Source organism: Drosophila navojoa, chromosome 2 (assembly GCF_054131105.1).
Source record: "Drosophila navojoa isolate 15081-1374.11 chromosome 2, UAZ_NAV_1.0, whole genome shotgun sequence".
Lineage (NCBI taxonomy): Eukaryota > Metazoa > Arthropoda > Insecta > Diptera > Drosophilidae > Drosophila > Drosophila navojoa.
In genome coordinates, this window is record NC_142890.1 from 7,431,302 (window position 1) to 7,445,979 (window position 14,678).

Consider the following 14,678-nt stretch of genomic DNA (forward strand, 5'->3'; position numbering starts at 1 on the left):
GCGTCATTGTTGCCCCCGTTGCGGTTATTGTTGTTGTTGGTAACGGTAAACTTGTTTGTGCATTATTTTCATAGTATTTTTTCTTCGCGCGCTGCAATTTTCTCATATTGTTTGCTTTTGCAATAAAGAATAACAATGGCAGCAGCAGCAGCAGCCGCTGTTGTTGTTGCTGTTGTTGCTGTTGTTGTTGTTGCTGTTATTGTTAATCATGGCAATTACAGCAACAAACAACATGCCTGGCCAATTGGCGCTTACACGCTTTCATTAAGCAACAAACGCCGAGTGCTGCAGCAGGAGACGGCGGCAGCGACGCCAGCAGCGGGGCAGCCGCTCGCATCTGTAGACCGGCCGGTCTATTCACTCTAGCGTTGAAAATTAGCACTGACGCAACGCGTTCGCCGCTTAAATTGACATTTACGCGATAATTACGCGCTTATTATATTTATTACCAGTTTTTTCCGCATTTAATTCTTTCTCTAATAATTTTTTTTTTTTTTTATAACTTTTTATTTTGTTGTATTTAATTTGTTCTTGTTTGTAAACACATATATATTTATGTATATGCATGCTGTTTTTTTTTTTGTGGTGCTCCACACGTTCTTGGTCTGTTGCCCTGGGGCACGTCATTCAGCTAAACTGCAGCTGCAACTGCAGCGCGAGGGGAAGGTAAGGGAAGGGAAGGGCTGCAAAACCTTGAAACTAGAGAGCTGTCAGCTATGTCGAGGAGTCTATTAAGCCCCCAAGATGGCAATAGACTCCACAGCTACGTAATGCAACGACGTCATTTGCTCTGCGATTAGCTAATTGCTGGGTGTAGCCAAATCAGAAAAAAGCAAAAGGCAAAAACAAAAGCAATGATGGGCCAAAAGCCAGAGCAGGCAACAAGCAAAGCATATGGATGAACTTGACTAGATTGACTCTAGTGTTATCTTTGCGAGTTTAACTAGATAATCAAATACACACAGTTACTTCTCCTACTCTCTCCCTCGCACTATCTCTATCTCTCTCTCTCTCTCTCTCTCTCACTCTGTGTCTCGCTTGTTTATTGCAGCCATTGCAGCTCAACACATTTCACCCACAACTAATGAGTGAATCGAAAGCAAATATTAATTAATAACTGATTTGTTTACAGAGCCAATTATCAATAGTAGCAGCGGAAAAAATGAAATAATAATATATATGTATATACATGTATGTATGTATGTGTGTGCATATGGAGAGGAAAAAATTGCTAAACGAATTCGTTTATAAACTCTGTTTGCTCAGACGCAACAACACAATGCGATGTAAATTAATAAAAATATGAAAAATGACGAACAACAACGGCGAGCAAAAGTGGAAGAAGTGGAAGAAGAAGAAGAGAAGGAAAACAACCCAACAATAACAACTTAACAGAATTCAACAACAATAATAAAACACGCGTACGTAAGCGAGAAAATCACATTTTAGATTAGCAGCACTTGAAGGGGGTGGAGTGAGGGAGAGAGGAGATGATCGTGGCGGCTATATTACGTCGTATTACGTGTTGGAACACGCGTGGCAATCGTCTCTATTAGTGTGTGTGTGTGTGTCTGTGCAAGGTGAGCGGGTTTCTTTCAGCTGTGTGTGTGTGTGTGTTTTTTTTTTTTTTGTTATCATTACACGAGTACATTATAATAAGCGCGCACGAGTGAGAGAGAGAGAGAGAGAGAGGCAGAGAGGGGGAGCAGAGCAGCGCTGCGCATATCAAAACATGAAGACGACGACAAATGGCGGCGACCAACAGATAGAATCCATAGCCTCCACATAACTAGAGCGTGCCTCTGTGTGTGTGCGTGTGTGTATGGGTATTTGCGTATAAACACTTCCGCATTCGAGTTCGAATCCAATGAAACAATAACAACATCAACTGGACGGCAGCAGCATGTGCGTTGAGAGCATGTAAGATAAATGCGGCCGACAAAAAGTCACACGCGCTATCTCGCTCGCACATGTCGCCGCACACCAGCCCGACGCGTAGGGCTAAGCCCTTGCTCTTGCGCTCGCACACACACACACACACACTCAATCAGTCACTCTCTTTGCCTGAGAGTAGCGCTGTCTCTGTCGCACGCGTGCATTGTAAGTAATTAAATTAAACTGGCGCAGCGCCTCGCGTTGAACTCAATTGAATTTTATTTGAATTTTATTACAGACATTGTCGGCTGCTGCTCTTGGCGCATTGCAGTTTATATTAGCGTTGTTGTTGCTATTGTTGTTGTTGTTGTTGCTGTTATTGTTTAGTTTTCTTCTTGTTGCTCTTTTTTTCGCTAGTTTCAGTTTTAGTTTTGTTGATTACGACGCAATTGAGTGGCCTGAGTCCCTGCCCGAGTTTCCAGCCACAGACGCAGCCCAGTTTCAGTGAGAGCATGACATGGCGAATGCTCTTGCCTCTCTTCTCTTTTTTGTTGATTATTATTATTGTTATTACTTTTATTATCAATTGAGAACGTGGTCGGCATTTTGTTTTCCTTTTCGCTGGTGCTTTCCTTATTTTTTTTTTATTTTTTTTATTTTTATTTTGTTTACGCTCTATTCAGTTTTTTCACTTGTCGCTGCGTTCGTTCTGTTGTTTTTGCACACTTGACTAATAGTTTGCCCAGGCGGCTCGCGCGAGGCTTATCAATTGAAATTGAAATGAAATACGCCACAACAATCAGACAAATAATAACAACTAATTGCACAGCGAATGCCAAATGCTCTCCATTGCTCAATGAATTCACAAATGTATTGTGGGGCAAGATACGTCGATAGACAAGACAAGAATTTGATATCCATAGCAAGACTAACGAATTATAATTTCGTTCTATATATACTTTATAAAGAATATTAGATTATAATGATAAAATTTATAATAATATAAGGTGAAGAATTAATTATATATAGTATTATTCTATACTTTCAATCTTAAGATCCTTCAATCTATTGTAATTTATAATAACAGAATTTGAAATTTCCTAAAAAGAAATAAATATTCTCTCAAAAATATAACCATATCAACATTTATTTTAGGCTTTATGCATGAAGAGTTGTTCCTTAACATTCCAATTATTTCATACCATAAGTATTCCATATCAAAATTCATAAATTTCAAATGCTATCAATCAGCACATAAAAAATATTGAATGATGGCAAAACAATTGAATGCTCAAAATATAAAATTTATATAAATCTTTATATATATAATAACAAATAAAAATCTACTACAGAACTACTACATGAATACAATCCATAATACTAAATAATATGCCCTAGATATAAAGAAATGTTCCTAGATTTATCGTAGTTATAATCTTTCATAACCAAATATTAAATATTATAATAATATGTTTTTAATTTAACACTTGCTTCACTTGTTCTAAATTACTGCAGCGCTACGATGTCTATGAATATGCTAATGTCTGGCTGGGGCGAACTCGAACTGGTTTCTTTGGTCTCCTTTGGCTCTACACTGAGGAATCTGAGCCTAGGCTAGAGCAGAGCATGGCACTGACATAGTGCGACTATAACACCCATAAGCAGACCAGATATCGCGCGACTATTTGACGTCGTAATCAAGTGTTATTGTCGCGTCTTCGACTTCGACTTTGACAACAACTACGACTACGACATAGACATCGACATCGACATCGACATCGACGTAGAAGTGGACGTCGTCGTCGTCGCGTCTGAGCGGTCAGTAATTGAAAATTTGAATTATTTTGCAATCAGTCGACGTCGCTGGCGAAACGACGTAGTCACTGCGAATAGAGAGATAGCTAGAGACGGTGACAGAGAGAGAGAGATAGAGAGAGAGAGGGCAAGCGGGGCAAATTGGGCAGTGGGCACTTTATATAAGTGTAATTGCAGCGAGCAACGGCGTCTATGCTAAATAGCCGGGCGGTGTCTAGCCGGCTGAGCTTAGATAAGACAATAACAAAATTACAATTCTATATAGTATATACATACATATATACAGAAATGCACAGATGTATGTATGTATGCATATACACAGAGTACAGACTGTATCTGTCCGTGACTTGTCGCTCTGTTCCGCTAATTTGTCGCCGCTTATGAATTATTGATATAGCATAGACTCGAAACGAACGCCACAGTTGCATTTTTATGCAAAGCGCAAGGGTGGGCGGAGGGAGGGACAACATACCCGATAACTTATCGTACTAGTAGAGGGTACTCACTTGTTCGGCGGCGTCTGCGTCAATGGCACCTCAATACTGTGTGTGGTACGGCGACGATCGCCTCCCATGTCGGCCAGTCGAGCAAAGTCCGTGTCCCGATCCTGATCGGCCAGACGAGCGGAGCGCCGAGACTCCAGCAGGCGCACCTCCTCCAAACGCTTCTTCAGCTCGATGGGTTCCTGCAAAAGGATAATACCAACATTTCGTTACTACAAAACTCTCTGAACAGCTGACGCATTTCCAAGTAGTTGGAACAAAGTGGAAAAAACCTCAAATCGTGAGTCATTCATCATCAAAATTTTAATTGTCTTCTCTGTTGTTGCCTGCTTTAGTTTATAATTATTTAATGGCAATTAAATATGAATTGCAAATGAAATATGTGAATTTATTGTGGCTCAATATCGATGAAATGTACAAACATATTCCTAGAAACAATTTCAGCTATTGTCACGCAAAACCTAAACAGAACTTAACTATTAACAATTTCATCTAAAATTTTCCGAGAAATTTAGAAATTGTAATTGTTAGATAGATCAGTTAACAACAAACTGTTTTTTTTAATTATTATACACAATGGATTTCCCATTTTATGTGGTATTACTGCTAAGTATATCAAATTTTCCTATGCTTATCTTTCTTTTACAAAAAAAAATAAAAATAAAAAAAAAATAATTCTTAAAAGTCTTTAAAGTCCTACGTCTCTGCATAAAAATCTTAAGGTCTTAGCATGCACCTCCAATTTTTAGCAAATAAATTACCAATTTTAACAGTTTTATAGTTTTAAATATCCAAAACTGCCAAACATACTCGACCCCATTCACATTTACCGCTAAGTGAGAAATTTTGTAGTAGAGCTTTCAGAGTTCTGCCTTGAATCACATTCACAACAATCTGGCAACTCCATATAGCTGGATATATGCATGAATCGTGCCCAGTTGCCAATTGCGTGCACCCCTGACAATAGCGCCTGGGTTTTGGATACAACCGTTTCACCTGGCTATTGGCCACTGTGTGAGGGAATGCGCCTTGACCTTGAGAATTTGGCCAAGAGTCGAGGGCAGCTAAACGGGTCAGGCACGCCCCAAAAAAAGCAAAGCGAATTTGTACGCTCATTAAATACATGTGCATATATAACTGTATATGTATGTATGTATGTATATTTCGCTATTCTCTTTTCGCTTGACGCCTTTCACATTTGCACATTGCATTTAGTATTTGTATCTTTATGTAATCACCTTTTCTATATCTATGTATATATATATGTGTGTATATATATAAATGATTTTTTTTTTTGTTTTTTGTTGCTGATTTGTTGTCGCGGCAACCTTCAGAAATTGTAAATTTTACACAATTCTCTTTGGGCTGTTTTTAGCTGTTGATTATGACAAACATCTGTATTAAACGTTATTTCAAATATTTGTCGTAATTGTATTTTATTTAATTCGTATGTTTTGTGTATTTATTTATAAACTTTGCTTTGTGCCCGTTTGGCCCCTGTTGCAACTGCAGTGCCAGCACTATAAATATTAAATATTTAGCCAAAAACACACACACAAACACAGATACATATGTATGTATATATCGCGCACCTGTATCTGACTATCTGACAGATTAGATATTCAAATGTATTAAATTTGTCACTCTCTCTAATTGTAATTGCAATTAATTTTTATTTTTTTTTTTATTTAATATTTTTTGAATGCCAAATGGAGCGATTCGGCTGCTGTTGTTGTTGTTCTTGCTGTTCCGTTAATTGGGCACAAAACGCCGGCCGGCGACGTCAGCAGACGGGGCAAAATGCGTCAGCGGGGCGCGTATCTTACAGATACAAGGCGAAACACACACACACACACACGCATATAGAGAGAGAGAGAGTGGGTGATGGGGTCAGAGTGAGAGAGAGAGGGGGGAGTGAGCTATACACACGCACACGCAGGCAGCGTTGCGGCAGTGAAGAATTCGTTGACGTCGTCGTTGAGTTTATTTATAATTATTTAAATATTTGGTTGTTATTTTATTTTATTTTTTTTATTTTTCTTTTTCTTTTTGCTCTCGCCAATGTCTCGCCTGCTGAATTTGGGCTACTAGGCCTCGTTCTTAATTTCGTGTGCTTCTTTTATTTGTAATTTAGCTTCTTTTTATTTTCATTTGTATTTTCTCCGCTGCTTCTTTCACACTTTGAACTTGGTCAAAACACACACACACAGAAATTTCACTTGCACTTTTGTTTCACTCGCTCGACTTCGAGTTTCACACGCTTTCGAAAATTTTTGCTGGCCTTCCGTAGTGGAGTTTTGCTTTGGACTTTGTTGTCCCTCTTATTTGCTCTTGTTGTTATTATGGTATATGTATATTTTATTTCTTGGGTTTACTGTGTTCTCGTTGTTGATTTGCTTTTGCTGCTTGCTCTTGGACTGATGCGAAAGGTTCGCGCGCGCATTCAAGAATGATTCTGTGTGGCGCTCGCTGGTCGTTGCCGGGTCCGCTGCTAGTGCTTCGGCTCGGTATTTCGCGTTGCTTCGGCCGACGCTCGTTGAGTTCGGCTTGCACTCGGCGGCGGCTCTCTTCGGCGTTGCTCTCTTTGGTTACTCTCGACGCTGTGACGTTTGTTTTTGTTTCTATGCTTTGTGCTGGCTTTTCGCATTTGGCCGCCGACAGCCGCTGTATGGTGCCGTTTGTTTATGTATCCCACATTGAAGGCGTATTCGTGTATCTATCGTTGGGTTTGTGTATCTCGGCAACCATTGCACTCGCACTCGCACTCGCACTCGCACTCGCACTCGCACTCGCACTCGACCCAACGCCAGTTCCTCTGAACCAATTCGCACTCTCTCACTGCGCCGTCGCGTGCTCTCTTCGAGTGCAACTCGAATGGGCAAAAATGAAATTCACTCAAGCTTTTACGTAAGCACAAATAGAAGAAAACGATAGATATTGCATATGTGTGAGTGTGTGTGACTTTTGTTTGCCGCTTGCACTGAGCAACCGCCCCGCAGGTAGCTGCATTCAACTCACTTTATATAATGTTTACCTGTTGTCTGTCCGCTGCCTGACTTTAACGGCCCGTTCTGTGGCTCTTTGTTGTTTGCCCGGCTCAAAGCCAGGCTCTGTCCGTGTGCAGGCAGGCAGCGCAGCTCACCGCAGCGCAGCACAGCGGAACACACAAAGGCCGTGTGCTGGAAGCATTCGCCGATCGCGTCGCTCACTTTGATTTAAGAGCAATTAACTTTGACTTAAGAGAAATATTTTTGTTGTTTATGACGCGCCGGCCGCTGACAATAACGAAGATCATCATCGTGATCATGGTGATCATGATGATCAAGCCGACGCGAATGCGGACGCTCACTTCGCGTTTCGTTGATGATGACGAAACACTAACGCCACCCCCCGCCCGTCCAGCCCACTTCCTCTTTGGTTACGGCTCGACTCTGAGCTCATGCTGGGATTTTTACTCTGAACGTGGGGATTTCGGTTTCCCTCTTTGTGCTTTACGTCTTAATGCCAACATATTTATGCAGTGTTTATGACACATTTAATGCCAGCTGATGGCCCAGTGGGCCCACTGATGTTTCACTCGACGGACATGTGATCAAATGATCTTTGCTTTAGTTCGGTCTATTATTGAAGAGAGAGAGAGCGAGTGAGTGCGAGAGAGTACTGTACTTTACTCGCTTTTGAATATGTAGATGTGTGCATACAATCCTTTGTTGATTATTTCTATGTGTATGCCAAATATAAATAATTGACTAATCTTTGGCTTATCAGCGGCCCAGTTTGCCTTTTTGTTTTCATTGACTGCCCACAAATTAATATTTGGGCTTCAAATCAAATGCAAATGCTGTTATGTTGACCTCATATCATCTTTCCACTGAAATTGTAAACTTGAAAGCCTCAAAACTATATTTGCCATTATTATGATTGCTGTTCTTGTTGTTGTTGACAATTTGACAATGTTTTTTTTTTTTTTCGAATATGATAGACAAAGGAAAACACTCAAATTTTGAATAGGGCGTTGGGTGTACTTTGCATATGTATTGAAGTACATAAGTCTATAGATATACGTATATGCACATATGCTGATATGTTGCTGCTGCTGCTACTGCGTCGACTGCCCGATGATAATGGGCAACATTTGCGGCCGGAGATAACGCTTATCGGGGTCCTAACGTCTCGATTCTCACACGACTTATGCTCTATGTATGTCGCATGGAAAGTTGCGACGGCCAAAACCGCATGGAACACGAACGCACACGCCCAGTATGTATGTAAATAAATAAGCGAATTTCGGTCTGGGAATATCGCTGGCCATGTGTGCCGCCCGATAAGGCCAACGCGAGGCGATAAGCGATAAGGGCTCTTAACCACAAAGAAACATTTGCGGACAATGGGGCAATGCCAGGCGGTCAATTGCTGTAAGCCATCAATATTTTTGAGCATATAAATAGCTATATATTATGTGTATGATTTTTAATAGGATAAGAGTGGATAACTTAAGATTTCAAAAAAAAAATAAAATAAAATAAAATAAAAAATAAAAAAAAAATAAAATTATTAATTTATAAATAAAGAAAAAAAATATATAAAAAATAAAATACACACATATATCATTTTGATTGAATTATTATTTATATTCATTATATATTTATGGTTCCTCCATGATATTAAAAATAATTCACTCAAGGCGATAAATTGCATTGGCGCCTGCGCAATATTTGTCACTTGACACACTCTACATCATCAACTCGATCATCATCGCCATCGTGATCATCAGCCTGATGATGATAATGTGGAAGACGCGTGTCGATTCCGAGCTTAACGCGAAGCCTTCTTGAAATGCGCTAAACGTGTGCCGAATACACGATCTGCATCCCAAATGAGATATTTATGATTATGTATGAGTGCGATCGTAAAATATTTTGTTTCGTTTTCGCTTTTCGCTTTTGTTTCTTTTTTAGGGGACAACCGTTTGCATATTGATTGCATCCCACTTGCGTTTTAGCCAGCTGCAAACAGCGAACCGAGCCTCGACTCACAATTGCTGAATATGGCTAACAAATGCAACAGATTAAGGCCAATTGGATCGAAACGATTGAGAAATGCCAAAGCGAATTGTAGATAAATAATATAGACATAATAATATAATGGTATTACCATTTTAAAGTAATATCATATATATAATACTTGTCTTATTATGATATCAGTCAACTCCATTCTTCTTTTGTTTCATGTGTGTTTGATCTTTAGAAATCTATTTGTATTTCCCCCCTGGCGATAAGTTGAAGTTTTTGTCTATTTCCTATATGCTAAGTGAAACGTACTTGACGACGTAGTTCTTATGTGATTAACGTGTAAATAGTTTTTCGAGATATGCCTTTGGCTCAGTCTCTGTCTATTATTTCAGAGTTTCTCATGAGTTTTTGGAGCCCTTACCAATTAGTTGTCTATCTATGCAAAGCCATCTCGCTGACCATATTTATGTATGCATATTGTCCATAATAATGCTTCTTGTTTCGTTTACCATTTTCCATTTTCCGGCTGCCTGCCTTGGCTACTTAGAGCAAGTTTGCCTAATTTGCTGCGCCTAGCCCAAATGGCGGCCCATTCGCAACTCGATGCCTTTCAAATGGCCAAGAGAGGCAGCTGCCAGATGACGTTTGCCTATGGCTTATGCAACGATCACTTTTTGTAGCCGCTGTTGTTGTCTCTGTTGCAGTTGCAGTGCTGTTGCAAGAATACGCGACGTGGCAAATTCACGAACGGGGCGCCCCAAAATGTTGCCCACGTGCTGCTTGGCACCGCAATTTGGGTTAATTGTCTATGGATCAACTGCAACTCCATTGTGCTGACTGACAAAAAGAAAATGTCTAACTACACACATACATACATAGTATATATATACATAGTATATATGTATATATGGGTACATAGATCTCTTTATAACCGCCACAACATTAAAGCCGCTTAAAGCCTTGCATTCTGACACGCGTTCGCTGCCAATTTTGTGATATATGGCTCATGCAAAACTGTCACGATAATGGGGCGAGGTATATATCCGATATCCGCACAATAGATATACATGCAAACATATATTATTTCCATAAAATTATGCCTGACTCAGCCACGAGCTAAACACAAATTGAACTTTGCAACGTCGCGACTTTTGTAGATAATAAATTTTAGGCGTCATTTGACGCGTTTTCAAAAGTACAAAACTACATGAAATGCTGGCTGGGGTGTAACCAACTGCAGACTACTCGCTCAGGGTATAAAAGCAGTGAATATCGAGAGTCCTAATTGGGTCACACTTGGGATCAAGCTGAATGATCTCACTCTTAAATAACTCTACGTAGACAATTCAAATCTCAATCTCAACAAAGACAATTCCATATATTCTAGACACTCAAAACTAATATGCTCGTTTCACTTCCTGAATGAGCATTGGGTAAAAACACGAAAACTGAAAACTGAAAGTTCGGCTGTTGCTGTTGTTCCAGTTTGCTGTTGTTTTTGTTGATTGTTTGCTCTCCATTATAATCATGTTTTTACATAATATTTACCGTTTTCCGAAATGCCTAACAGCTCGACTGGGCAAGCGGGTATATGCATTTGTAATGATCTGCACATTATCAGGAATAGTAGAAATGGGTTTTGAGTTCTATATACGTTTCTATAGACTATTATAGATATAACAAACGATTTTATGAAATAATCTTCTTATAAAGCTGATTATACAATAATCAAAAACATATCAAGTTAAGTTGTATATATATTATATCTAGACATTCAATCAAGTGAGTTAGGCTATTTGTAAGCTCTCAGATCTAATCTACTCATAAGGTGTACTAATAATATTTCTTCACAAAATTTGTTTTGAAATATGTTTCAGTCAGTAAGAACATATCTATATGCTTTTGCCTAAGCTGAAATATACTAAGAATATTATAAATTGAAATTCTAAATGAACGGTATAGAGATCAAAGAGATTCCCAGTTTTTTCTTCATATGAACCTCTGCTAAGTCTAAGCATTGCAAGATACCTCTCTATATTTTACAGAGTATATGTGCAGTCGTGCATGCTAAGATCTACGAGTCTATGAGTCGTTTATACCTTGCAATCAGTTCCAAAGTTGTTCACGTTCTATGCTGAGGATGGTATGTGGCTGTTAGGGTAGAGAGTGTAGAGTGAGGGGTGAGGAGTGAAGAGAGGAAGGTGGCGATCGGAGTGTGAATCACTCTTTGTCTTGTGATTCATTCTGGCAATGGAATTTTGGTATTCTTGATGTGAATAACCACTTAACCCATTTGCAGTCTAATGCGAAATATTTCAAGGGCGTAGGCAGAGGGGTGGAGGGTTGGTGGCGGGGGCGTGGTCGATCACAATGCCTAGATGCCTAGAACGCTGGCATTTTAGCGCCTAATGAAGTCTGAAAAAGCCATTAAAGCAAAACGGTTTTCCATTTTTCATTTTTCATTTCACGCTGCCGCTGAAGCGTATTGTGGGTCATCAAACAGAGGCGTCGCAACGTGGGGCAGCTGCTGCAAGTGGTCTCTGAGTGGCGATCGATGGCCGGGCCGATCGTTCGATCATTCGATTCGACATGTGCAGCACATGTTTCGCACACTCTGCGCCGCGATTAACTCGACTTTCGCAATATCCAGCTGGTTGCCCCAATCCGCTATCCGCTGTCCGCTATCCGCTGTCCGCTGTCCGTTGTCCGCTGTCCGCAATCCACAATCGGGCCCCAACTCGAGTGGTTCGATAAAATGGTTTGCTTATGCGAGCTGGATGATGCAACTTTTATGGCACTTGCATCGCATTGACAAATCCGAGTGCCGATTTGTGGCTCTTAGTGGGTGGTGGATGCTGGTGGATGGTGGTTCGTGGTGCTGCTAATGGAAAGTTGATGCAAAATCGAATGCATTTCAATGATAAACTCTCTCGGCTGTGCTTATGTAATGCAGGAATTTAGCGATTGAGTGCCAGAGTATGAGAAACGGATAGCTATTGCCTTTCTATGCGATTTTCATAGGTTTTTGGGCACATTAACAATCCCGAAAGAGAGAGAGAGAGAGGCAGAGAGGCAGAAAGTGAGATAATATTTACGTTTCATAATTCATATATTATTCAAATAAAGTCATATATGAATCACGATTGCACAAATATCCTCTATTATGATATGAAGTTCACTCATGTAATAGAATATGAAAATAGACTTCAATAAAGAGATACGCCCATAGACCCAGAGACCCACATATGGACAGTCCGCATTACAGCTACTCTAACTTGAACATATGCCATAAGTCACGGTCATTTCATATTAGCTTCCCTGTCTTTAGTTGAACAATTGTTAATTGAAGGCAACCAGAAAAGCAAACCGAATACCAGAAGTTCCCATAACAAATTCAAGCACTTGAACATTTCAAGGCAAGTTCCAGTGTCAAATGATCTTCAGTTTTTAGTTGTCTGTTTTCAGTTTCGTTTTTATCTACGTTTTCTTTTTTTTTTTTTTGTGGTTGTTTTTTTCGTCTTCCTAATCTTTATAAGCTGTATGGTATCGCTTCTCACCTTGTTTGCCACTTGACCCACTCGAGCCACTTGACAGCTAACTGTGAATGCGTATACCTATGTAAGCCTCGACACTCGTTCAATCTGCGGCCAATGTGCGAACAGCGACGCAGCCAACTTTGGATTTGTAGTCAATGCCGTTGGCGCCTGTTGAAAGTTTTTTTTGTCTATTTTTTGTTTTTGCACCATCCTCTGCCCCGCCGCGTCTATCAGCTATTGTGGGCGCCGGCGCGCAGCGCTTGCATGACTTGCCAATCGGAGTGGGAATGCTCCACACGCCCCCAAAGCCGGTTGACTGACTGCCGTTTCATAATACCCATGAAAGCCAAGTAGTCGACTTTTTATTTCTTTAACGAATTTTTTACTATAGCTGTGGCTACTGTAGCCACTGTTGTTGTTGTTGTTGTCTTGTTTTGCTTTTTTACTTTCACTCGTAGCGGCGTCTGCATTTGCTCTTGTTGGCGTTTGCGGCTTTCCAGATTTTCGGACAGCACGCGCGCAAGAAACACACACACACACACACACACACACACAGCGACAACTGAAATCAATTTCATTGTTTAGCCCTCATTGTGGCCTTAGGGGCGCCTCTGTCTGCCTTTCTAAATTTGTCGACAAATTCGATTCGCCTTTGAACGAAATTGTAACGCGTCTAATCTACCTCCTCCCACCCCTGCAATTGTTGAGCCCTGCTTAATTGTAATGGCTGCGCCGCGCTTCATCTCCGTTGCCATCTCTCTCTAACGCCCTGGCTTCTGAGCGTGAGTCTTAGCTGCGTCTCTTTTTCTATATTTCTCAATTTTGTTTTTGTCTATTTGCTGCACTTTCATTTTCGGCTGTTCGCCTCTTCTCTTTGCTCACTCGGCTGCAATTACGACGCAATTATGCTGCCGGCAATTACAGTTATGTTTATGCCGGCGCTGTGGCTGCGCTGCTGCTGCGCCGGCTAAGCGGAATACCAACAAAATTAACCGTTATTTGTGTTACGTGCGTAGTGCTTACAGATTCAGCTTTAGATTTTAATATCTTTTTCTGTCTTTTTTTTCTGGCATTTTTCCCGCCACATCATCTTGCCTTTGTTTTTGGAAAGTTGACTTTTGGTCTCTGGGCGTGAGAAGCGCTGCAAATGCAAATGGCCAAAATGAAAATGCTCGAGGTGTTGACTTTGATTTTTTTTTGTTCAGCTTTTTGACTTTTCCAGTTATGCAATTGATAGTTAATTTAATTTGAGCAATATGCCTATGGCTACAATTTAACTAGACAAAAAAAATAGCCAATTTTGATTTTAGCTACTTTTTGTTTGTGCGGCTGTATTTATAGTATAGGTATAGTTAGAGCGGGATTCAATTTTAATGCAATTTATTTTAGATTTTTCATGCAGGCAAGTAAAAAAAAACCTCATGCCCCCGGGCCAACTGTTGCTGATGGACAAGTGGGCAACAATCTGTTGGTAGCCACCATGCCTTGGGCGCTTTGCTACCCAGTTAAGCAATTACCGTTATATATACTGTATGTATTCGTATCGGGGCAACTTGTCTATGGCGCAGCCAGCACCTGCCAGATAGCTCCCGCACTTGGGCATTACAAAACATTAACTTCATTTTTTCTTTACTTTTTTTTCCAGCTTGCTCCTTCACTACCTCTTGCTCTCTCTCTGTCTCTCTCCCTCTCACACGCTGTGGCTGGCACTGAAATTAATTATGCGTTTGCGCTCAATTTGTAGCATAAGTATTTCACACACACAAACACTCTCACACATACACACATCTATAGAGTTGCTTTAAGAGGGGGAGGGCAACTCCTCGCTCACTCTCGCACTCTCGCACTCTTTTACTCTGCCAGCTCACCCGCTTCGCCCGTTCGCCCGTTCACCCGCTTCGCCCGCTTCGCAGTCAACTCAACGCCCTGCGCTTGGC

At 40.6% G+C, this 14,678-nt stretch overlaps 1 protein-coding gene across 2 annotated transcripts in view; it reads right to left on the reverse strand.

The window, feature by feature from the left end:
- The window catches only part of Glut4EF (Glucose transporter 4 enhancer factor), a 152,247-nt gene that overhangs the window by 65,884 nt on the left and 71,685 nt on the right, over positions 1 to 14,678 (reverse strand). For both annotated transcript variants that reach the window (XM_030383971.2, XM_030383970.2), the window contains exon 2: positions 4,197 to 4,375. In XM_030383971.2, the coding sequence (XP_030239831.1) occupies positions 4,197 to 4,375 (179 nt within the window). The remainder of the gene's footprint in view (positions 1 to 4,196; positions 4,376 to 14,678) is intronic.